This window comes from Thunnus thynnus, chromosome 6 (genome assembly GCF_963924715.1).
Source record: "Thunnus thynnus chromosome 6, fThuThy2.1, whole genome shotgun sequence".
Lineage (NCBI taxonomy): Eukaryota > Metazoa > Chordata > Actinopteri > Scombriformes > Scombridae > Thunnus > Thunnus thynnus.
The window spans coordinates 32392417-32418626 of record NC_089522.1 but is presented as its reverse complement, the minus strand read 5'-3'; the positions used below and the strand labels follow the sequence as shown (position 1 = coordinate 32418626).

The 26210-nt window shown below is 38.8% G+C and overlaps 1 protein-coding gene across 5 annotated transcripts in view; it reads right to left on the bottom strand.

Annotated features, from left to right (window-relative positions):
• Window positions 1–25881, bottom strand: part of magixa (MAGI family member, X-linked a) — a 66182-nt gene extending 40301 nt beyond the window's left edge. For 3 of the 5 annotated variants that reach the window (XM_067593453.1, XM_067593456.1, XM_067593457.1), the window contains exons 1-5: window positions 25623–25881; window positions 5870–5921; window positions 5483–5720; window positions 4377–4493; window positions 780–899 (exon numbers count right to left, since the gene is read on the bottom strand). In XM_067593453.1, the coding sequence (XP_067449554.1) occupies window positions 780–899; window positions 4377–4493; window positions 5483–5720; window positions 5870–5911 (517 nt within the window). In that variant the 5' untranslated portion in view covers window positions 5912–5921; window positions 25623–25881. Of the gene's footprint in view, window positions 1–779; window positions 900–4376; window positions 4494–5482; window positions 5721–5869; window positions 5922–10220; window positions 12171–25369 lie in introns of those variants that run through there. The other 2 variants (XM_067593454.1, XM_067593455.1) reach the window with 2 other exon arrangements.
• Between the last annotated feature and the right edge of the window lie 329 nt (window positions 25882–26210).

Sequence of the window (26210 nt, the reverse complement as noted above, 5' to 3'; positions counted from 1 at the left end):
GTTAAAAAAACCCTCCATGTCAATCACCCTTCAGATACACTGCACGCTGTAAAAAACATCACCGCTCCTGTTTTAGACGCCGCAAGAGGAAGAATGATGATGTTTTATTCTAAATTCAAAATCTTATTTAAGTCAAATTAACAGCAAAATGTAGATAAAAGATCAAAAATGAAAGCAGATCATTGAAAAGTGTTTTATCATATTATTGAGTTTTATTATTATTATTATTGATGTGAAAGCAGCATTTTAATGTATCTGGTGGATGTGCAGCTGATTTTAATTATTTTTTTTTTTAAATTAATTCAATTTAAGAAAAACTCACAGCTAATCAACAATTAGCAACGATTAGCCAATTATTAGATCAGTCACCCGACAGAATATTAATTGCCAATTATTTTGGTAATTGATAAATCATTTTGAGTAATTTTCTAAGAAAAATTCTTTTAAACTGTGAATATTTTCTGGTTTCTTTAATCTTCTGTGAGAATGAACTGAATGTCTTTGGGTTGTTGATAAAACAAAAACTTTTTCACCATTTTCTGACATTTTATTGACCAAACGAATAATCAATTAATCGAGAAAATAATTAGATTACTTGATAACAAAAATAATTGCTGGAAAATTCAATTTCAGAGAGTGTTGGTGAGTTTTAAGGACATCCTTCCAGCAAGATGTTTTACAGTGTAAAATAACCTCAAATTAAAGAAATCTATAAACTATGATGAGTTGAACATGTTGTAATAAAGGGACAGTCCGCTGGGTGCGTTTGTTTTCTGTACCTTTGAACTTGCCGCTCTCCAGCAGAGCTCCAGACTCCTCCAGAGAGAAGAACTCCTCGATGGACACAAAGTTGTAATCCACACCTGTGATCTCCCCGTCCCGAGGCTGCCTGGTCGTACCTGCAGGGAGGACGCAGAGCGTGATGTCATCACTGGACGCTGCTCCGTCCCACAAACTGAACACAGTCAGTCCACAGAGAGTCACATCAGTGCTCATTCACTGAGAAATATTGAGGAGTTTAAGGACGGATTCACTATTTTTCAACTGAATCTTAACAGTCAAGTGTCCATATAAATGTATTTAAAGTTTATCTGAAGCTAATATGAAGCTTCAGCGTCCAAATGAGTCAAATCAAGTAGATATCTTTCAACGTTACAGTCTTTTTAGTGCCAAAGTTCCTCTTTTTGTTACTATACTTCCACCTGCAGCTCAACAGGGAAACACTGTCCGAGGAAACACAAAGAGGGAATTTGATGCTAAAAAGACTGTAAATGTGTCAGATATCCACTTGATATGACTAACTCAGACTGATGAAGCTGAATAGAAACTTCACAGAGACTTTTAAATGACTGTGTGGACACACTGTGGATTTTATCCTCCATCACTAACATTGAAAACACATTTGAAGGATCTTTTAATATCCAGTATGAACAGGAGGAATGATTACAGCGAGGAAAACCTCTTTCACTGCTCATATGGACACCTGACTGTTGTTTTAACACACACTTGAAAAACTGTGAACGTGTCCTTTAAGGTCTGCCCAAATATTCACCAGATTTTTAGCTGCTTTTTTGAGAAAAAAAGGCGTTAAATGGATCTTAAAAAGAAAGTTGGCAACGCTGCACAAACCCAGTTGGCAGCGAGTGTCGTTATTATCAGCAGCCTGAATGTGTCTCATGTTCTTCCATATTAACATTTCAGCTTTCATTCAGTGGTCGTCACGGTAACTTAAGTCACTAATAATAACATGAATTACTGCTGATAACTGTGCTGTGTTCATTTAACTGACTAGCATCGTAGATAAACGAGTAAAAATCTGCTTTTCACTTCAGTTCAAACAAGATAAACTGACTGTAACTCAGTCGGTGTCATTTCTTCAATATTTACTGTCATCAATCATTTCTGTGTTTTTTGTATTTCGTCAATAGTTGAACGTCTTTATGAGCCGTCGCTGACTTTTAGTTCCAGGTGTCAATTCAACAATGTTGAAGCAGCACTTCAAAAATTCCTCTCAGCTCTCAGTCTGTCTGTGTGTGTGTGTCTGTGTGTGTGTGTGTGTGTGTGTGTGTGTGTGTGTGTGTGTGTGTGTGTGAGTAATCAAACACACACACACACACGTCCAGTAATCATTAACAGAGTTAATCAGTTTTCTGACACTTTCTTTAAACCACCACAAACAGAAACCAGCAGTTCTGATCTTTATGTAATTTATGACCTCAATGAACTTTGACCTCAGTTATGACATCACAACTTCTGACACATCACTATAAATATTTCAGCTCATTATCGGGAAGCTCGTCGCTGAGAGAGAATCCGACTGTTAATGTTTCATCAACTTCAGGTTTTTTGTTTAAGTTACTGTGTGAATGTTGCTGGTGTGTTCAGGGACAGTCCGACTTCTGACATTCACTTTGTGGGTGTTTATTTACTGCATTCTGGTTGATCAGGATGGGAGCTCTGTAATATCCACCTTCTTATGGATGAATAAATTGATCCTTTAAACCTTTAAGAAAATATTCAAATCATATAAACTGTAACCAAAATAATTTACTGGAAGACAGAACATGTGTGGAAGTCTATTGCATTTACAAAAGAAAACAAACTGGAGATGTTTTCTCATTAATCATAATTACACGAAAAAAAAATCTGGATGTTTTATTAAAAGAAACCAGAGAAAATGAAGGTTTACTTTCTATCATTTTTTTTGCACCTTGCATTTGAACAGGTTTTATCTTTACTCTTTATGTTTTATTTACACTGAAGGATCTGATCAGAGGTTGTTTTGGTGTTGCAGCTCTGTTGCATCATCATTCTTTTCATTTTAAAAACTGTCCACCAGAAAAAACAAGAGCATCAGTCATTTGTTCAGATGTTCTCCCTCCACCTCCTACCTAGCAGATCACTGCTTTCTTTTAACCACGACCGCCATCTTTATTTAACTTTAAAGCGTCTATAACACCACAGTATCTATCGGTGTGTAATGTGTTGGTCGTGGCTCTGCAGCTCCTCTCAGCTTTACAGAGCTTTATAGTGAGTTTCAGCTCATTGTTTATCTGTCCAGCTGCAACTTTACTGTTCTGGTTCACTCTCAGCGTCTCATAGCGTCGTTTTCAGAGAAAAAGCTGTAAAAACACGACTCCAAATGAATGATAATGTTGCTCCGTAACTGCTGGATGTGAAAATAAGCAACTGTTTGCTAACATGTTAGCCACAACTACTCTATAAGCTGATGATATGACAGAAGTCATGTTTAGAAACTATTCTGCTAAAATCAAGTGGACAAAAAAAAATCATTTCAGCCAAACTGAAACTATAAAGGATCAAGAATAGAACCCTGAGGAACCCCACGATTAATTATTGACATTATTAATGTGATGATCATGTTGTAACTGCTGGATGTGGAAATAAGCAACTGTTTGCTAACAAGTTAGCCACAACTACTCTATAAGCTGATGATATGACAGAAGTCATGTTTAGAAACTATTCTGCTAAAATCAAGTGGACAAAAAAAAATCATTTCAGCCAAACTGAAACTATAAAGGATCAAGAATAGAACCCTGAGGAACCCCACGATTAATTATTGACATTATTAATGTGATGATCATGTTGTAACTGCTGGATGTGGAAATAAGCAACTGTTTGCTAACAAGTTTAACATATCAACTTAAAAGATGATGATGTGTCAGAGTTGTGTTCACTATTTATTTCTGATGAGAACAACAGGACAAAAAATCACTTCTCGAAGGTTTAAGAAGTTACTAGATGACTGTTGTTTGTTGTCTGGTTTATACAAAAATAACATCAGCTGGCTGAAACATCAGTTCATACAGAACTGCAAAGCAAACTCAAAGTATCAGCGTTTGATCTGTATTCAAAAAGTAACTATTGTATGAAAACCAACAGAACAGAAACTGACTGTTTGTAACTTAATAAGACCTGAAGATATAAAGGATGGATAGAAACCATCTGGACTCCAGTATCAAAGTGTGTTTGAATGAAATAATGTTGGCAAAATGAATTAAAAAGAAAAGTTTTTACCAAAGTATTATTCAAACCACACATCTATGTTTAAATTCATTTTGCTATTACAGTCAGAAAGGCCAAAAGTTATTTGTAGATTAGGAGCCTTTTTGAAGAATGTTTTATCTTGTAGTAAATAAATACCCAGAAAGTGAACCATAAACTGACAGTTAAATGTCAGAAGTCGGACTATCCCTGAACACACCGAGAACATTTACATCTCAGTTAATGATTACTGGATGTGTGTGTGTACAGGTGTGTGTGTGTGTGTGTGTGTGTGTGTGTGTGTGTGTGTGTGTGTATGTGTGTGTTGGTACAGGTGTGTGTGTATGTGTGTGTGTACAGGTGTGTCGTACAGGGTACAGCGCGCAGGTACAGGTTCTCTCTGATGAGCTGCTGCAGCTGACTGTCCATGGAGCCCGGAGTGAAACACTTGCTGAGGTACAACCTGAGGTCCTTACACAGAGACGAACCTGACGGACAGAGAGAGAGATTATGATGTCATAGTGATGTCATCAGGCTCAGAGACTACACATTTCTACCAACAGTGGAAGAAATACTCAGATCCACCAATACAGCAAAGTAAAAATACTCCATTACAAGTAAAAGTCCTGCATGAAAAATCCTACTACAGTAAAAGTACATAAGTATTATGAGCTTGATGTAGTTAAAGTATTGCAGTAAAAGTACATAAGTATTATGAGCTTGATGTAGTTAAAGTATTGCAGTAAAAGTACATAAGTATTATGAGCTTGATGTAGTTAAAGTATTGCAGTAAAAGTACATAAGTATTATGAGCTTGATGTAGTTAAAGTATTGCAGTAAAAGTAGAGGTTTGGTCCCTCTGACTGATATATTATTATATATGACATCATTAGATTATTAATAGTGAAGCATCAGTGTTAGAGCAGCATGTTACTGTTGTAGCTGCTGGAGGTGGAGCTAGTTTACACTACTTTATATACAGTTAGCTAGTTTAGTCCAGTGGTTCCCAACCTAGGGGTCGGGCCCCTCCAAAGGGTCAGCAGATAAATCTGAGGGGTGGTGAGATGATTAATGGGAGAGGAAAGAAGAAAAAACAAAGTTCTGATACACAAATCTGTTTTCAGTTTTTGGACTTTTTCTCTAATCTTTGATTTTTGCTGAAATATTGGATCATTTGAACATTTATTGAAATGAAAGCATGTGAGAAGTTTAGAGGGAAAAATCACTATTTGGTGGAGCTGTTAACAACTCATAGACATGTGAAATGTGACCCCGACTACACACTGCTTTTTGTAAGACGTCAAAAGACAAAAAGGTTGGAAACCACTGGTTTCATCTTTAACAATGTGTTGTATTTTAAAAGCTTGTTATATTATCCATTGTGTCAAACATGAATGAATTTAAAAAAAAAAAACAATATAAACTCACTACATTACTTTTGTTTTTGTTTTTTTTTTGTTTAACTCTGTCGACTCACCTGGCGAGACCGTCTTGATCCTGATTGGATGAGGACAGGAGTTGAGGACTCCTCTGACATCACCGAGTGTCATCCCTAACACGGGCGTCCCCCCGATCTCTAAGATGATGTCGCCTACCGTGGCCCCGCCCCCTGGAGCCGCTGTGACGAACGGGAACTCGCCGTAGTCTGCCCCGCCCCCGATGGCGAGCCCCAGCTCTCCGGAGCCACCGCCCAGCGGCACGAAGCTCTCCTGGACCTTAACAAACATGGAAGACAAGAAGTGAACAACTGAGAACACTATAGACTCTTAAATGATTCACTGACGTCAGAATAATCACTAAATTCAATTTCAAAGAGATTCAGGAGATTTATTTTCATTCCAGGTATTAAAAAATGCGTCGTTACCTTGGAGCGCCAGTGCAGCTTCTTCACCGTCGCTCTAGACATGGCGGCAGAGCTGCAAACAGAAAGAAACACGCAAGAAGTTACTGAGCATGCTCAATAAGACACAGTTCACCTGTTGCTCACACAACACAACTTAAGTATCCGACTGGCTCGTATTCACAGGTAATCTGAATTTAATTGTGTCCTTCATCTCCTGTAACACCTGTTGATACATGTAGACAACTATAAACACCTTAAGACACCTGTAAACACCTGTAAACATCTGTAGACACCTGTAAACACCTGTAAACATCTGTAGACACCTGTAAGACAAGCAAACACCTGTCCACACATGTAAAAATCTATGAACACCTGTAATCACTTGTTCATGCTCATAGACACCTGTAAAACATCTGTGAATACCTTTTACACACACTTTCAAAACATTTAAACACTTATAAACACCTGTGAACACATGTATAGACGTGTGGACACCTGTAAACATCTGAGAATACCAGTAAGCACCCGATAACACCTGTTTACACCTTTAAACACCCATTAAAACCTGTAAAGACTTATTCACACCTGCAGACACCTCTTGACACTTGCAAATACCTGTTCACACCTGTATATATATATTTATATTCACAGACACTGGTGACAAGATAAGTACCTTTTCACACCTGTAATCACCCGTGAACACATGTATATGTATAGACATGTAGACACCTGCTCACACCTGATCACGCTTGTAAAACATCAGTAAGTACTTCTTCACACCTGCAATCACCCGTGAACACATGTATAGACCTGTAGACACCTAAGATAACCAGTCACACCTGTTTACACCTTTAAACCCATATTAAAACCCCTAAAGACCTTGTTCACACCATTTATTCATGCTCACAGACACCTATGACAAGGTAAGCACTTATGTAGACACCTGCTCATGCCTTCAGAACATCTGTAAGTACTTCTTCACACCTGCAAACACCTGTAAACATGTATAGACCTGTAGACACCTGACAACACCATCCGTTCACACCTATTGATGCTTGTAGACACCTATAAACACCTTTTAACACCTGCAGACACCTCTTGACACATGTAAACACACATTCACACCTGCAAATACCTGTTCACCTGTATATATATTCATGCATAGACACTGGTGGCAAGATAAGTACCTTTTCACACTTGCAATCACATGTGAACACATGTATATGTATAGACATGTAGACACCTAAAAAAACAGTTCACACCTGTTTACACCTTTAAACACATAGTAAAACCCCTAAAGACCTCGTCACACTTTTGAACACCTGCAGACACCCATTCACACCTGTAAAATACCTGTTCACACCATTTAGTCATGCTCACAGACACCTATGACAAGGTAAATGTACACATGTATAAGTAGAGATATATAGACACTTGCTCATGCCTTTAAAACATCTGTAAGTACCTCTTCACACCTGCAAACACCTGTAATCATGTATAGACCTGTAGACACCTGACAACACCATCTGTTCACGCCTATTGATGCTTGTAGACACCTTTTCACACCTGCAGACACCTGCTCATACCTGTAACAACTGTGACAACCTGTTAATGACTTCATTACTCAGAAGCAACGTCACCACTTTGGTCCGTAAGCTTCTTTAACTCGCCGTTACATAACTAGAAAGCTTTTTTACCTCCTTGTTTGTTACTCTAAAGGATTAGTTTCTTCTTTGTGTCCTTACTAAGAAGCCTCTTTACCAAACTCCAGACTTGAAAACGTCACACAGACCCCACAGACATGTTTTCATGCCGCCCGCGGGTTTTAATCCATCTCCTAGCAACAACAAAATGTTCTGTTGAAATGTTTAATCAGCAGAGAACTGTTTTCCTGAGAGTGTTTGGGATCAGTTCCTCCATCGACTCATCCACTCTCTGCTTCTGTCAGAGAACAGCAGATGGTGGCAGACAGCAGGGAGCCGCACACAAATACAAATACATGCAGACCAGCACTGACACCATTTCATTTACACAATCAAACCCACAGGGAAACACACACACACAAACACAGGCTGCTAGACGTCGTACATTAAATATGCATGAGCATATGTGAAGGTGGGAGTCGGTGAAGAGAGCAGCGACTGAAACAACAAATTTAATTGACGCACAGAAAAACAAGTTGGGAAGCTTTCTAGTTTGGAAGGAAAGAGGTGAACGTTTCTAGTTATGCGTTAAGGAGTTTAAGAAGCATCCTAGTTAGGTAGCGAGGATGTAAAAGAGCTTCCTGGTGAGGTAGTGAAAAGGTAAAGAAGCTTTTTTGTTGGGTAGTAAGGAGCTCAAGAAGAATTTAAGGTAGCAAAGAGGATAAGATGCTTCCTAGTTAGGTAGTAAGGAGGTAAATAAGCTTTCTAGTTAGGTAGTACACAGCTTAAGAAGAATTTAAGGTAGCAAAGAGGATAAAACCCTCCTAGGTAGGTAGTGAGGAGGACATGACACTCCCTAGTTAGGGATTAGGGTGGTTAAGAAGAACTAAAGGTAGCGAGGATGTAAGATATTTCCTAGTTAGGTAGTGAGGTTGAGAGGAGGTAAAGACGCTTCCTCATAAGGTAGTAAGGACCTTAAGAAGAATTTCAGGTGGCAAGAAGGTAGGAAGCTTCCTAGTTAGGAATTAAGGATGTTGAGAAGATTTTAAGGTAGAAAAAAGGTATAAAAGCTTCCTAGTTAGGTTGTGAGGTTGAGAAGAGGTAAAGGTAGCTAATTAGGAAGTGAGGAGGTAAAAAGAAAGTGAGGAAGTGATGAAGATAAGAAGCTTCCTAATTTGATGTAGGATGTAAGGATGTAAGACGAGTTAGTAAGTAAGAAGGAAGCAAGTTGGTAAAAGGCATCCTAGTAAGGTACAGTAGTGAGGAGATGAAGAAGCTTCCTAGTTAGGTAGTGAGGAGGTAAAGGAGCTTCCTGATGAGGTAGTGAAGAGGCAAAGAAGCTTTCTTGTTAGGTAGTATGGAGCTTAAGAAGAATTTAAGGTAGTGAAGAGGATAAAACCCTCCTAGGTAGGTAGTGAGGAGGATATGACGCTCCCTAGTTAGGGACTAGGGGTGGTTAAGAAGAATTAAAGGTAGCTAGGAGGTAAGATATTTCCAAGTTAGGTAGTGAGGTTGAGAAGAGGTAAAGAAGCTTCCTCACAAGGTAGAAAGGACCTTAAGAAGAATTTAAGGTAGCAAGAAGGTAAGAAGCTTCCTTGTTAGGAATTAAGGATGTTGAGAAGACTTTTAGGTAGAAAAAGGGTATAAACGCTTCCTAGTTAGGTAGTGAAGAGGTAAAGAAGCTTCCTAGTTAGGTTGCGAGGTTGAGAAGAGGTAAAGGTAGCTAATTGTGAAGTGAGGAGGTAAAAAAAGTGAGGAAGTGATGAGGATAAGAAGCTTAATAGCGAGAAGGTAAGACAAGTTAGTAAGTAAGAAGGAAGCAAGTTGGTAAAAGGCATCCTAGTACAGTACAGTAGTGAGGAGATGAAGAAGCTTCCTAGTTAGGTAGTGAAGTTCAAGTTAAGGTAGTGAAGAGATAAAGAAGCCTCCTAGTTAGTGAAGTTGAGAAGAATTAAATGATTATAAATTATAAATTTCTCAAAGAACTTCAGTAAGTTCCAGAGGTTGTGATATTCAGCACAACAAGCTAGCAAAGCTGTAAACAGAACCACGTTCCTGCACATGCTCAGTGGCGTCTGCTTTACACAGAACTACTCTCCTGAGACTGAAAACGTGATGCTGTTATTAGTCTTTAGAGCCGTTTCTAAACAAACTAACATGACCAAACTCTTCATAATGAAGGAACATGTCACACAGTGCAGCGGTGTGACTCACTGATGAGTTTTTAATAGTTTTTGGAACAACAACGGAGGAATAAGAAATATCAGACTTTGGATACACACACAATATTTGTTAGTAGAATCACTTGTTGGTGGTTTGGCTCCAAACATGAGATTTGTTATCAGTAACAGAAATACAGAAAATCAACAGCCAAATCCTTAACGAGGAATTAAAGGTAGCAAAAAGCTGTTTCCTAATGAAGTCATGAGAGGATAAAGATGTGAGGAGGTACTTGTGAATGGATTTGGCGGCTCAGTGTTTGTCAGTCAGACAGGAAGTGCAGTGATACTCGCCGCAGCATGAAGTAGACATGCTGCTATTAACACATCATTAACACACGCTCACTCGCCCCGTCTCTCTCTCTGTCTGTCACTTCCTGTCTGTCAACTCGTTCACATGCAAACGCCTTTACAACCTTCACACGTCTAAATACGTGAACCCTGCCTGTCTGCGTGTTTGTGTGTGTGTGTGTGTGTGTGTGTGTGTGTGTGTGTCTGTGTGTGTCATACCTCTACAGAAGAACAGTTTGGCTTGTTGTGCGTTCAGCTGCCATGTACCCAGACTGTCTCAGTATCTCAATTAGTTTCTCTCGTAACTCGTTTTTCTCTTTCTGTTATTCACTCTCTCTCTCTCTCTCTCTGTCTTTCTTGTTGTCCCTCGCCCTCTCTCTCTCTCTCTCTCTCTCTCTGATAAGACTGGTCAGAGTACAGAGTGTGATGTAATTCATAGTGTGTTCAGGGAGGGGACTACTTTACTCTTTATGTATGCTGTTTGAAGGAATGTGTGACTGTGTGGTGTGGTCTATATAAATGAAAAAGCTATGTGACCTCCAGAGTATTTACTCATGTAAAACTCAGATGGAACAATCATAATAACTGATTGAAACACCTGTGATCAAACTTGCCCTTAAATACAATATTTCACTAAAGTTTAATGTTGTTGTTGATTATGATACCTGCCCTGTTAGCACCATTTGGCTAAAGTAGTTAACGTTAGCTTGTGTGTGTAGCACTCGGTGTTGCCAATAAGCTAGCGTTAGCTTGGGTCAGCACTCCTTATCTGGAAGTTCCTGGCTCCAAACGGAAAAGATGGCGCCAAACATAAGCTGCAACTCTGAGCTTCAAACTCGCTCCATTGAAACCAGCGGGTGACGTCACACATGGTTTAAACGAGTTCATCAATGGTGAAAATTCAACACAGCAAAAACTAAAGAGACCACCAAGAACCAAGCAGCATCTCCAGATTGTATCTCGTGGTCGCAGCTCAGTGAGGAATTTCATTACAGGGAAACAAAAAAACAGACTCGATTTATCTAACTCAAGGCATACTCACATTATCGCAGGAAAACAAAGGTCTTGCTCTACGTGTTTCACGTTGGTCCGTATAGTATTTACCACTTCAGAACTCCTGGTGGCACTTACTAATTGGCAGCAGCTTAGCTATGATGCTAATACGGCTGGCAGTAGCCATTTCAGAGACTCAAACAGTGTTTCTGTAACAAACCTGGTGGCTGCATCTGCATGTTGATATCTTTATTTATAAGCCTAGTTTGTTACTGTACAGTTCTGGAAATTCAACACCACAAGTTTTTATTTTTTGTCCATCTTTCAGTTTCATGCAGTGGTCAACAGCGATTAGCGACCATGAAGTTAAGCTTCGCTCGGGTTCAAAGTTGAACAAACTTGAACTTCTGGCACACGCAGCTTCTCTCAGTGCACCATGACCATCTGCGCAAAGGCGTAACAACAAACCACATAACACAACAATTACAAGCTGTTTTTCCATGATAATGAACCTTCAGACTGCTGAAGTCTCATATGAGCTTCAGCTAACGAGGACCGTGGATTTTGTGCTCTATTTCTGAGGTGTGTTCAGACCTAAAACAGCCCTGCAAAAACAGTGCAAAGGGCTGCACTGGTGGGGCCTGTTGTTTAAGGTACCAATGAGACAATGAAACACAATCTAGGAAGTCGAGTTGGAGCTACAGATTAATGCATTCAAACAGATTAATGTAATATAGACAGACAGGATTTTACAACTCAAAGCAACACACAAAGTAATATAATATATTAAAAGTAAATGTGAGCTTGCATGTATGTGTTTGCCATCACAGCGCCTTGTCAGATGACGTGTTGCAGCAAAAGTTGATCCCAGTTCAACCGTCTTGCTGGACCCTGTGGTGTTTTGCTGGAGCTCTCTGCGTCGGCTCTCCCGCTGTGCCTGCTGTGGTTTGATGCACCGACTGTGTGTCTGTGTGAGTGTCTGTATGTGTTTGTGTGTTTAGCTCAGCTTCTAACTGAACTCAGAAAAACACCAGAGAGACTCCGATTCTTCTCTGTTCCAGTCTCCTTTTTTTTCCTCTCGTCTCTGTAGAAAGCTCGGGGATATGGACAGATTTCTCCCTCCAGTTGAAACATTTTCAACTGGTGCGGATGTACCTTCGCTTCAATCCTTGCTGCCCCAGGTGTGTTTTTGTATAATCGCATCTTTCCATTGACTTTATACACAATTACACTGTGATTCACTCAGTGTTCTGTCTCACAGTTCCACTATGGAGAGCAGGAACTGTTACAGCGACTCATAAGACCCATTTCCACCTACATATGAGAGGTATTGTATCAAAACAGACTTTAAAAAATTAAAAAAGAAGCTATTCCTAAACTGTAAAAACTGTGATGATACTGCAGGCACATCCACTCATGAAAAATGTCACGAACACCCAGCAAGCAGAGAAGCAGGGCTCTCTGCGGGCGGAGGATGGCGGCAAATTAAGGGATTTAATGGATCAAATCATTAATTTAAGTGTTTTATATTCGTCCTCTGAGAATCTGCAGCCGAGCAGATTCAGACTGATATTCAGTGTGTGACTGGATTTATATTCAGCGGGTCATATGTAGGTCACATACAGACGCTGTACGGATGTGTGGATGTTCGCTTCAATGTGGCCTCGTTTTTTCTCTCCCTTTGTTTTTCTGTCTAACTGTATGTAACCTATTTTTCCATCCCTGTATGTGTATGTTTGTGTGTGTGTGGTCAGCTAGATGCTGACTGACATTTCCAGCGTCTCTAATGAGGTTGCAGATCTTTCAGACTCTGCAGTTTAAACCAGCTCTGACACTCAGACACACCAACAAAACGCTTTCATCCTAAAGAATCTCTTCAGTAACTCATCTGACTCATCCGACCTCAACTCAACTCTAAAACATCTGAAAAAAAAAAAGCTTTTAAAAGTGATCGTCGGTGCAGAGTAGACCAGGATGTAGGTCTGCTAGAAGGTAAAGAAACAGCCGGGTAATATAAAGGATAATTATCTGTTTAACTTGTATAATTTGGTCGTAACAAGTTCAAGATATCAACTTAAAAGCTGATGATTAGTGTTGCGTTCACTACTTGTTTAGGATGAAAAAAGGACAAAAAAAACACTTATTGAAGGTTTAAGAAGTTACTAGATGTTGTTTGTTTGTCTGGTTCACACATAAATAGCAACATCAGCATTTAAACTGTCTGTTGAATTTAAATTAGAAAAGTAACTATTATATGAAAACCAAATGTACAGACGGGATATAAAGAGCTGGATAGAGTTGTGTTTGAATATAAGAAGATAAGCATAGAGACAAATATTTGCCAAAGTATTATTTCAACCACACATCTTTGTTTAAATATATTTCGTTATTACAGTCAGAAAGGTCAAAGGTTAAGGGTTACTATTACTCTTAATATTCACATAACAGCAAAAACAAACATTATTCTGATTTTCTTTTGACTACTTTTTGGAAATTCAGTTAAAATTTGAGCTACATCTACAGTCATCAGTTTGCACAGCTGTTAACAAGACAATGAATGAAAAACTTGTCTTCATATGAGAAGTTATAATAAATACTGCACATTAATAAACATTTAAACCTTATATCTGCTTATAATTACACTGTGGTGTGTTATAACCCTTTTATTAACTGTTTATATACTGGTTATAAATGATAAATAGACTTAAAGTTTTACCTGCAGTGGATTTAAAAGCACATTTATTCAAATCTTTTAACAATTCTTTGGAAATTCAGTTCAAATTTGAGCTACATTCGGATGAAACTGAGGGGAAAAAAGTCAGTAAATGACTCGCTGCTGCTTGTAAAGCTGATCACAGTGAGTTCAGGATAATAACTGAAAGCGACCTAAATGAACACATGAACATTTTTTATCACATTCACATCAAATTGAAACTGTTAAAAGGCTGATTTGTTTTTGCTCAGGAAGTAAAAGCACAACCTTCTTTTTTAACCCTGATCTACGTTTGTCAGGTGAGTTTTTTTTACTGTTTTTGTTTTTTTTTACAGTGTGGAGTCTCAGTAACATGTTCCTGAGGATCGACCTGAGAGTAGGAAAAAGTTATTTAGATGATGTTTCAGCTCCAAGCAGGAAGCTCACAGTCTGAACAGTGAAGCCAACGCAGAAGTGCTTTAACCTCTTAACCGCCACCCTTTTTCTTTGGAATTTTCACTTATTTGGCATACCTAAATGGAAATGCTTATAACATAAGAATTGTGAGGCCAAAATGCATATTAAAAGGCTTCATTTGAAAGGTAACATCTTCTAGTTTGTTTAGCATGTGGCTAAAACATAACCAAAATTACATCAGTTCAAATAAGGCTCCAAAAAGTGTTTTTTGGTCATCGTCTATCAGGAGTCATATTTGAATAACAATAACTAGGACATGACTTATGCCAGAACTATGCAAATCACCACCTACCTTCTACATCTTGTCAACCACACCTGCATAAAATTCCAGACCTCTAGGCCAAACCTTATGGGAGCTACAGAGTTTTTAGTTTGTGGTATCACTGGTGTCCCGAAACCTCCAAAATGTCTCCAAGTAGCCAAATTGTGCTTGTACTCATTACTGTGTGATGCTAAACCGCTAACAACTGGCTTAAGCGGGTCGCCGGCAACCCGGTGGATGTTAAGAGGTTAAACTTGCATTTTCTCTAATGGCCAGCAGGGGGCGACTCCACTGGATCCAGAAAGAAGTCTGACTGTATGGAAGTCTATGAGAAAATGATCCTTCATCTCACTTGATTTATTACCTCAGTAAACACTTTCCTAATGAGTTTATGGTCTCAATCACTACTCTCAAGTCTTCTTCAATACATACTGATTATGTAACCTCACCACCAGATTCACAGAGTACAGGCGTAGCTGCTGCTATTTCACAGTGTGTTTTCAGTTCATGAAAGTTAATTGTAACATTTTAGTCGCCTAAAAAAGTCTTGTTCAGTTTTTGGTTGTGATAAAAGATCCTCTATGGAGGTGGATGTGCAGTTTTTTCCTATAAGTGCATATTGTTTTAATGGTTTTAAGCCAGTTTCTCACTAGCGAAAATTAGCATTAGCATTAACATTATTACAATTAACCATAGATTGTAAATGCACCATGCTAACCGTGCTAGCCGTGCAGCTAGCGCTATGGTCAGCTCCACCCTCTCGACCTCTGTGAAAAGTGGGCATGTCCTCATGAATCTTAGGACTGATTGATGATATTATTGGTTGAAATTGATTGGTTCAAGCCTACGTAAGCACACGTCATATTTTATTTTACAGAATGAAAACATGATTGGATTTTGTTTGATATTGTTAAGTAGGTGCATAATATGACTGAGGATGCAATCTAAAAGGGATAAAAAGGCATTTTCCATTTCATCTCCACTTTACCAAACAGTGACAGGATCAACAGCCAATCAAATCACTTCACACAAAGTGATGAGAAGCATTATTCCCTGAGGATCGACCTGCCGGGATCACACAGAGCGTCACCTCGGGGCTCATCGCTCTCATCTCTAACGCACATTATTCATGACTCCTGAACAGAATAAACTCAAACACAGCTCACAGCCTCCGCTGCTCCTCTGGGAGTTGTAGTCTTTTACATCAAAGGTCTGTAGTCTGTTGCTAACAGCTTAGCGCTGACTGAACTTAATGAGCGATGAGGGAGAATCTTCCTTACAGCGAGGAGCGTCTGGTGCTTTTGAGTCATTTATCTGTTTCATCATTTCGATGGTTCATATAGAACCTGCAGGAGTTTGAAAAAAATAAAAATCTGCAGAATTTGGCATTTGTGTGCAGAAATTAACAGAATATAAGATGTTTAATGTTAAATCATGTTTAAGGATATCAAAGATAAAAAAACCTCTACTTTAACTCATCTATTTATCATTAAGTGCGTCTATAAACAGTTACTAGATGGTTTTAAAGCCTCTGGAAACATGGCTTGAAATCATAAAAATGCATATATGATATCAAAGTTGAATGTCTCATTAAGCATCCACAAAAGTCTGAATGAAAATAAACATTCATAACTATTAGAAAACTTAACAGCTCAAAAACAGCTGATTTGGCTGCTCAAACCATTTCTCAGGTCTGTGTGGGCGTGTCCAGATCACGTTTGATTGACAGCTCACTTTCAACTCAAGTACCGTTTTATTTTCTATTCATTCACTAAAACGTTTTGCTGATATAAAACCAGCCAAATCTTCATTTTTATTTAATTATACCTCGCAGAGTATGACGCTAATTGTTTTAGCGTCTTCCATTCACTTACATGAAAGGGTTAGCATTAACTTAAACGTTTTGCTATTAACTACCAAATCTATCAAATGGACCCTCCTTGTTTGAAAGCTTGAATAATCCACTAACTAACAAACTAGGTTAGACCACCTCAAACTGTGTTTTTGTTTAACTATACCCCTGGAGTATGGCGCTAATCGTTTTAGCATCTTCCATTCACTTACATGAAACAGTTAGCATTAGCTTTTCTATTCAAAACTTTTGAGCCTACTATCAACTACCCCAGTGGTCTACTAGTTATCTTGACTAATCAGCTAACTAGCAGACTAGAGTAGACCACACATATCTGTTTTTATTGAACTATGCCTCCCAGAATACGAAGCTAAGTGTTTTAGCATCTTCCATTCACTTACATGAAACGGTTAGCATTAGCATTGCTATGCCACACTTTCGAGCTACTTATCCACTTAATACAGATTTGGATGGTGTACCCAAGTCTGCTAGTTAGCTTAACACAGTAACTTTAAAACCATGTCAAGCAAATTTGGCTATGTTCTCATACTTTTTAGGTGTTTACTATATGCACATTAGATCCCAAATTACATGATTAATAGCCAATCATGGATTCGCCTTTCCAGGGGCTTTAACTCACTATAATGTAGTCCTCAGCAGATATACAGCACCAGTCAAAGGGTTCAAGGGTTTTTCTTTATTTTTACTAGTTTTCTACGTTGTAGAACAATACTGAAGACATCAAAACTATGAAAGAACACATATAGTAAACAAACTAAACATATATTTCATATTTTAGATTCTTTAAAGTAGCCACAGTTTGTCTTGATGACAACTTTGCACACTGTCGGCAAAATCTTAACCAGCTTCATGACCTGGATGCTTTTCCAACAGTCTTGTTTCCTCAAACACAAAGTCAAACAACATCCCATCTGACAGAAACTCAAACTGACTCTCTATGTAATCAGGGAACAGACTGAGGGTTAAAATCAAGCTGAATGAAAACAAGAGTCTATCCGCCTTAAACCCAACCAGACCTTCATCATCACATCATAAAACACATGAATCCTTCCGACAGGGATGTTTAACAGGTTTTGAAGGCCACAGACAGATGATGATGTGCTGCTGATGGGGTCAGATCACAAAAACACTTCCTGCACCATTAACCAGTACAACCACATCCAGTAAAACAACACCAGAAAGCTCCAAACGTTTCCTCAAACCAGCTTCAACATCCAACACACTCCGACATATAAAAGGTTCTGTTCATATAAACACATTTCTATCATCTCGTGTTATTTATCACCATATCGTCAGACACTTTAGGATGCTGTAAGTTCTGAAACGTATGTGAAGAGCTGAAATGATTGGTCGAATAATCAGTGACGTCATTTAAGTCATTCATTAATCAGAAACTCCCTCTTTTCTCTGATGTCTTAGATTTTTTTGTTTTTCTCTGTTAGGGTTAGGGTAAGGGTTTGTCATCACAAACTGAATATTTTTGGGTTTTGGACCAATAGTTGGACAAAACAAGACATCTGAAGAGGCCATGTTGGACATAACACACTGATTATAGTAATTATTTGCAGCTTTTAATGTCAGTGTTGAAGCTGCTGCAACCGAACAAACTAAACATTCGCGCTGATTTATCTTCTGTTGTTTCCATCCTTCCAGCAGGCCAGAGGTCAGAGGTCACTGTAGCCTGACAGGAGAGGAACAAATCCTCCCTGAGAGTCTGCGGCGATGAAGATGAGGACGATGAAGACGAGGCAGTGTTTTTATTTCCTCTCCGGTAACGCTGAGCGGCTCTGACAGCGACTGTCAGTCTGAATCTTTGAGAGTCGCGGACGCACGGCGAGCAGCCTCTCATGACATCATCCCTAGACACAGCAGCCTCTGATGATGTCACCAGCAATCTCTACTGAGCGTGCTCTGCCGGGGGGGGTCAAAGGTCAACTGTGTGTTTGATCTCATGTGACGCCATCGGGACCTCACAGGTTGTATTTACACAACACAAGAATCTCGTCCGAGTGTCTCTTCGTGTTTGGGTCACTGGAGACCAGCTACAGTAAATAAAAGCCAACAGTCTGGATCCTGATTGGTTCACACAGCCGACTATTCGTCTCTCACACTTCTAAAGAGGTCATGTGACCTGACAGCAGCACATCCAGCACGGATATCAGATTAAAAAGACTGTCATGTGTTTCCATGTTTCACATCAGTGACACGTCAGTCTGATGATGCAGGTTATTAACTTATTAACATTATTTACATTTTCACATTTTTACTCTGTTGGTCTGGAAGCTGATTGTTTTGTTAACGCTTTATTTTGAAGGTCCTTCAATTACATACTAATTTCCTGTACATTTACAGTTATTTTTACAGAGCGAGAGATGCAATTTGGTACAAATTATGAGGAAAATAATGTGAAAAGTGTTAAGTTGGTTAAGTTGTTAAGTGCTCTCTCATTATATTTGGGTTCATACATAGTTGGTAATTTGCAAAAAAGTTTAATAAATTAGAGTCCTGACAATTCTTTCATAAAATACTTAGTTTTGTTTGTTAAATATTAGCATATTAGGTTGTTTCTATTATAAGCACATTTCCTGTACATGACCAAACTACATACATAACCCTTCATCCTAAGAATTAACAGCTTATTTTTTTTATTAAAAAAACTCTAATATGCTAAAATATCGTTTGACACACTGAAAACATTAGTTAAGAAATATGAATGAACCCAAATATAATAAGTGTGTGTTTACCAACTAAACCAACTTGACACTTTTATTTGATTTTTCTTATAATTTGTGCCAAATTGCACCGACCTTTCTGTAAAATGTCTAAAAAATGAACTATTAAATATCTGCATATCACTCCAGGAAATGTGTATAAAACTGTAAAATAAAGCATTAATTACTTTTTATCAAAAAATGTTTCTTTTTATCTCCTAATTTTGACTTAAGTGGTCATTTTATCTCACCATCAGAAATCTTCTTTTACCATACATAACTTCTACTGGTGGAAACTGGCCTCTATAATCATAGATATTTAATCAATACTATAACTTAAAATAATCAGCTTGTTCCACATCAATAAGGTCACATCATGTGAAACTGGACTGTGCAGTGTAACACAGTAACTAACCTGATAAGAAATATTGTATCAACATGTTCTGGCAGCTTCTGTTCTGATATCAGAGTTATAAACACATAATAATCAGTCACATGACTGTTATAACAGTAAGATGAACAGCTGCTGTGTGGGAGAAATGATCTAATTGGCTAAAATGCTGATAAAGCTGATCACAAGCCGCAAATTCAAACAGCAAAACACCACACATCCCCACTTCCTGTGTAGACAGGAAGTTAAAGGACGGGTTCACAATTTTTCAAGTGTGTGTTAAACCAGCAGTCAGGTGTCCATATGAACAGTGAAAGAGGTTTTCCTCGCTGTAATCATTCCTCCTGTTCATACTGGATATTAAAAGATCCTTCAAATGTGTTTTCAATGGAAGTGATGGAGGATAAAATCCACAGTGTGTCCAAACAGTCATTTAAAAGTAGATGTGAAGCTTATATGAGGCTTCAGCAGTCTGAGTTAGTCATATCAAGTGGATATCTGACACATTTACAGTCAAGTTTCCACATCACACTTGTACAAGTTGAATACTGGATCACGATTGGCACCGAACAAGTTGTGATGTCATAAATCGTAGCTCGTAGGCCCCTTAAAATTGCGATACATGACATTCAGCCATTAGATGTAGAACTATATCACCAACATCTCAGACCAAAACAAACGTACGCATCGTTTACTCAATAAAGTTGGAACAAAAAGTCAGAAAGCAGCACTGTGGCCTGCTAGATGTGTGTGTTTGCTCTATGAAAATTTCAACAAAAGGAAACTAAGTACAATATGTAAAGAAGGATGTGATGTCATGTTCATATTCAGCCTGTGTTATTATCAGGTCATCATATCATTAATTAATAACCTTCCTATAATGAGAACAGTTATATTAACCAGCTCTACAATATTAATTCACCACACAAAACACAAAACAGTCTGTTTATGCTGGTTTGTGTTTTACAGCTACGTTGTCATCATCTGTTCAAATCAGCTGAAAAACATCTTTTCAAAAGTCAAACTGGCTTCAAGTTTAATTATTAGTGGAGAATTAAAGTAAAACAGTAGAAACTACATATTCATCGGTCAGCTGTGTTTATTCAGCTGAAAGACAAACTGACACTGTTGCAGCATCTGCACATATTATTGTAAACAATCTGTTAATAGTATCAAGAATTTTCATATCAGTTCGTCACTTTTTGTTTATTTGACTGCTGCAAATATGCAAATAATGATTTGCATCTGATGCATCAAGTTGCTGAAGTGATGCTCAGAAACGTGTCCGGCTCAGCTCAGAATCATTAATATGTAAAACAGAATTTTTACAATGATAATATAAACTGTCCAGTAAAAACCTGAAGATTTTAACACGGTTTTACCTTCTAAATCCTTCATTTACATCCGAAAGTGATTCTACCTTCAGTTTCTAACTCTACAGAGACCTCAGAGGCAGCAGGATGACCATGGACGCCGACTGAAAGCTCCCCAAAACATCATAAATAGATACATGAATCATAAATAATACATTAATCGACCACATGTGTGTCGTAGTAGTTGTACGACACGCCTGAACCGCAGAACGAGAGACAATATTCAGCCAATCGGAGCGAGAATCAGAGCGATCCACATCAGCTGAGTCAGACTGCAGAGAGTCTGAACACTCTGTCCTCTCATCCCTCTCTTCTTCTTCTTCTTCTTCTTCTGTGGTTTCCTCTCATTTACAGCTTCCCCTCTCTCTCTCTCAATCTTCTCCTCCGTCTCTCTCTCCTCTCCTCTCATTCTTCACTTTTTCTTTACGTATCCCTCGCTTCTCTTCCTCTTCCTCTTCCTCTGCTAGTGCTACCTCTCCTGTCCTCCTCTTCCTCTTCCTCCTCTCAGGTAGTTTCACTTTTTGTCGATTCAACACTTTTTCAGGGAGGTATTTCATCAACTTTCACACGAGATCTGGTTCATTTCTGCAGCTCACTCATTAATATTAGAGAGACAGAGAAGAAGAAGAAGAAGAAGAAGAGTCTGACAGGCTGATGTGTCCTAAAAAGGCCACCGTACATGATAAACCTTTTTGATTTAGGGAACAACATCACTTCTCTCTTCTGTCGCCGCCCTCAGTGGAAACTTTACATCATGACAAACATCTGAGAATTGACCTTTGTGCTCCGTCATTTTGTCTTTTAACTTCCTGTCTGTACAGGAAGTGTGGATTTGTCGCGTTGTGTACGTCTGCTGATGTCTGCAGCTTGTGATCAGCGAACGTTTAATCAAATATCTGATCGGTTTTATAAAATAACACACAGACTGATTATCAGATTATTTTACCTACACACTCTACACACACTTGTTTTTATCTTTTTTTATTTGATTTTATCTTATTTTATTACTTTTATCCTTTCGTGTCCTTCATTGTTTTATTGTGTTCTGTTGTGCTATTTATTGTGTTTTTCATCTTGCTGTGCAGCACTTTGGAAACCTTGTGTTTGTTAAAATCCTGCTGTATAAATAAAGTGGATTTGATTGGATTACTGTCATAACATCTCATGTGTTTGTGTTTTATTGTGTTTATAATAATATGATATCAGAACAGACGCTGATAAAACATGTTAATCTTCATCTAAAACACAGAGTGTAAAGTGGAGACTCATCAGTTTATTTACACTATTACACACAATCTGTTTCCCTGATTATTACAACTTATATTACCAATAAAATATGTTATATTACATAGTTTACTTTACAATAAATCAGACCAACAAAGTAATAAAACCATCTGATTAACTGATTATTTGTGAAGAATGAAAATAATATTAATACTTAATATAATGCTAATATTATGTTAAGTAATAACCGTTAGATGATTTTCATATAAACAGCTTCAGCAACAGGAAGTGAGCTGAGCTGTAATTGATCGACAGAAATTAATCATCAGCTATTTAGAGAATTGATTCATCGTTTTGAGTCATTTTTTTAAGAAGAAAAGATAAAATTCTCTGGTTCCAGCTTCTCAGATGTGAATATTTTCTGGTTCCTTCAGTCGTCTTTGACAGTAAACTGAAGATCTTTGAGTTGTGGATAAAACAAGACGTCATCTCGGGCTTTTGGGAAACACTGATCCACATTTTTCACCAATGATTAATCATTAATTGAGAAAATACTCATTAGTTGCAGCTCTAGAAATCTAACAAACATCTTTTTAATCTGATGTCTGTGCTGGATGTGCTGCTATCAGGTCACATGACCTGCTCCAATATGCTGATGTGTGTTTCAAACTATGAGAGATGTAAAGCAGGCTGTGTGGACCAATCACGACTATTCACCTGTTTTTATTCACATTTTCTGTATAAAAACAACTTTCTTCCCTGTTGACATTTATTACAATATTATTAGCAGCAAATTAGTTTTTCAATTAGTTTTTTTTCCAGGAAACTTCTGGAAAATATCAGGAAATGATGCAGAAATTTTAAAACATGAAGCATAAGAAAGGAAAGCAGTTTAAATTGTCTGCAGTGAAATGAACGTTACAGCCCGGAGGTGACGCCGTCTCATCTGTCGCCGTGTTGTTTCTGATGATAATCGTGTTAATCTGAGTGTTTCGGTCTGTGTGTGTGTGTGTTGTGTGTGTGTGTGTGTGTGTGTGTGTGTGTGTGTGTGTGTGTGTGTGTGTGTTGTGAACAGAGTCTCTGTTGTCACTGTTGACTTTTCTCTTTCCTCACATTCCTCTGTGAGTTTCTACTCGACTCCACTGTGTGTTCATGTGTTCAGTAATCTGTCACCTGCTGCAAACGCTGGAGAATAATTAACCAGAAGACAACACCTTCCTGCTCTGACCCTCACACACACACACACACACCTGAACACACCTGAACACACACACACACTCTCTGCTCCAACTTTCACCTTAAATTTACCTTCAACAGTTTTTTATGGCTGCGTTTGTCCGTCAGATGGAAACGTTCAGCATGTTCTGTGATGTTTGAAAGCTCCTCTAACAGTTTTTTATTATATTTATCACACAGTAACATGTTCGCTTTTAGCTTCAAACCTTAAAGGAACTGTTCAAGAGCCACAAAGACATAAAAATACTCTAACAATTTGTATCTGATATGTTTTTTCCACATCAAAAAGTTAAATGAACTAGTTAAAATTTCATAAAACAACACTAGAGTTAAAACACTTTAGTTAAAAATAAGCGGAGACACCATCTAACCTTGTTGTATGTACTGTAGTGATGAACAATAAAGTGTCCATTAATCTGTCAAATTGTTTTCCATTAAGCCTATAAAATGTCAGAATATTAAAGTAGCTGCACAAAGTGAATCCACAGATATTCAATTTACTGTCACATAAGAGAAAAAAAAGCAGCAAAATCTTCACAAATGACGAACTGGAACTGAGAGAAGTATCACACATGTTGCTGGTTATTTCTCTGTTAATTGGCATTATTAATACAGCATTATTGATTGTGCTGCATGTATTTAATGATGAACCATAAAGTCCAACCTGCATCAACAACAACAACAACAACTCATCAACATCTCCTCAGTTACCTTCAGTCTTCAATATGAACCACAACCTCCTCTACAGTCTGTCAGTGATGTCGGTTATCGTGTCACAGCTGCAGCAGTTAAACACAGATCAACCAGACATATTCAGATTTTTTTATCTGAGCAGTTTACTGTAAAAGAAAAGCAGCAAAAGCAGCAAATCATGAAGAAGCTGAAACCATTAAAAAAAAGACAATTAATCGATTATCAAAATAGCCGCTGATTAATTTCCTGGCGAAGGACTAATCGATTAAAGATCACATATGAAACAGAGAACCTTGTTCCTCTTGGACTCCATTAAAACAATGTTCCTAAAACACATTTTTATTATCATGCAACCACAGAAAATCATCACAAATAAACTGAAACATGCAGCCTTTACATAGAAACCTTTAAAACATCGTGTGTTTCACCTAAATCACATAACAAACGAATCTTTTCTTCTTCTATGGATGTGTGATGTCACTGAGACCTTCTTTCCTTTTGACACGAGGAGACAAACCTCCAGTAACACAACTACATGTTACAGCTGGAACAGATTCTATTCTCCATATTAACAACCGTAACTGATATTTATCATCCTCTCATTAATAAACCACACTCTCTCCTCCAGTCTTTGACTGATGAAGATCTCCTCCTCTCCGAAACTGCACCACATCCTCTCGCACACATGGATTTATCAGACGTACAGTTGCACAAGTGAAGAAGAACTTATGAGGTAAAACATCACATTTCAAACAGAGGACGTCGCCTCTGTCGGCCTCCACAAAAATAAAACCTACAAAACATGTTTAACGCTCCTAAAAGACCAGAAGAAGAACCAGAAATGAATGACTTTTTAATAAAACATGTAGCTTCATGAAATCATGAATAAAACAACTTGTATCTCATCTAAATCACACAACAAACGCAGCTTTTCTTCTTCTATCAATATATGTGAGCACACACACACACACACACACACACACACACACACACACACACACACAAGGAAGTAAACCTCCTCTTCTCCAGTAACACACCATCTCCCAGTTTGTGGAAACCAGTAGCTCCACACATCTACATGATATTGTTGTGTTTGTCCAGCTGGATCCAGATTCTACTGTCCATTAACACACAGCACCAGTGGAACCTGCTCCTCCTGCTGCCATTCACTAGAAACGCTGAGAGCAGACAAAGAGCAGCTTCTACAGCGCAGATCCAGCTGCTGTCCACAATGTAAACACACACACACACACACACACACACACACACACACACACACACACACACACACACACACACGGTGTCACCTCCCGTTCACTCATACTGATCCAGCTGCTGGTTTACAGTTCTAGGTTTACACGGTGACAGATGAGACCTCCAGGTGTACACACACACACACACACACACACACACACACACACACATATACACACACTCACACACCGCGGTGGTGATGGAGGATGTGACCGTCAGTCCGCTGTGTCTTCAGCCCGGGCAGCAGGCGGCATGGCTCGGCTGTGAATCTGCTGACAGCGCCGTTTGTACCTGCAGGAAAAACACACACACACATGCACACACACACACACACACTCCGACAAACCGGGTTTCTCGGTCAAAACCACCGAGAACGCGCCCCGGTGTGTGCCTCGTGCCCAGAGAAACGGTTAAAAACAAAGCGCAGCGTCGGTTCCGTTACCTTCATATTTCCTGCCGTCTTCCTCCGGTTCTCCCCCCCTCGCGACGCGTCTTTTCTCCGCTCCGGTAAAAAAAAAAAAAATCCTCTCCGGGCTTTTAGTGTATTGATCGCTCCCTCGGTGCTGCTGCTGCTCCGTGCATGCGCGAGCGTGCGCTGCGCGGGGGGGCGCGTGCATGCGTGACAGTGCGTGATGTCCACTGCAGGTAAAAATGCAAAAGCGCTGAAAGGTGGAAGGAGATCTCTCTCTCTCTCTCTCTCTCTCTCTCTCCCTCCCTCTCTCTCTCTCTCTCTCTCTCTCTCTCTCTCTCACACACACACACACACACACGTGTTCTCTCTGTGTGTGTGTGCGTGTGTGTGTGTGTGTGTGTGCATATATATATATATATTTATATGTGTGTGTGTGTGTGTGTGTGTATGTGATGCCCGCAGGTAGCAGCTTAATGGAGCTTTACTACACAGTGAAAGCAGTGACGAGTTAATGTCTCTCTACCATCCTCTCTCTCTCTCATAGAAGCAATAAGGAAGAGGGTGATGATAAAGGAAGCGCGTGCGTGTGTGTGTGCGTGTGTGTGTGTGGTAAGGGGG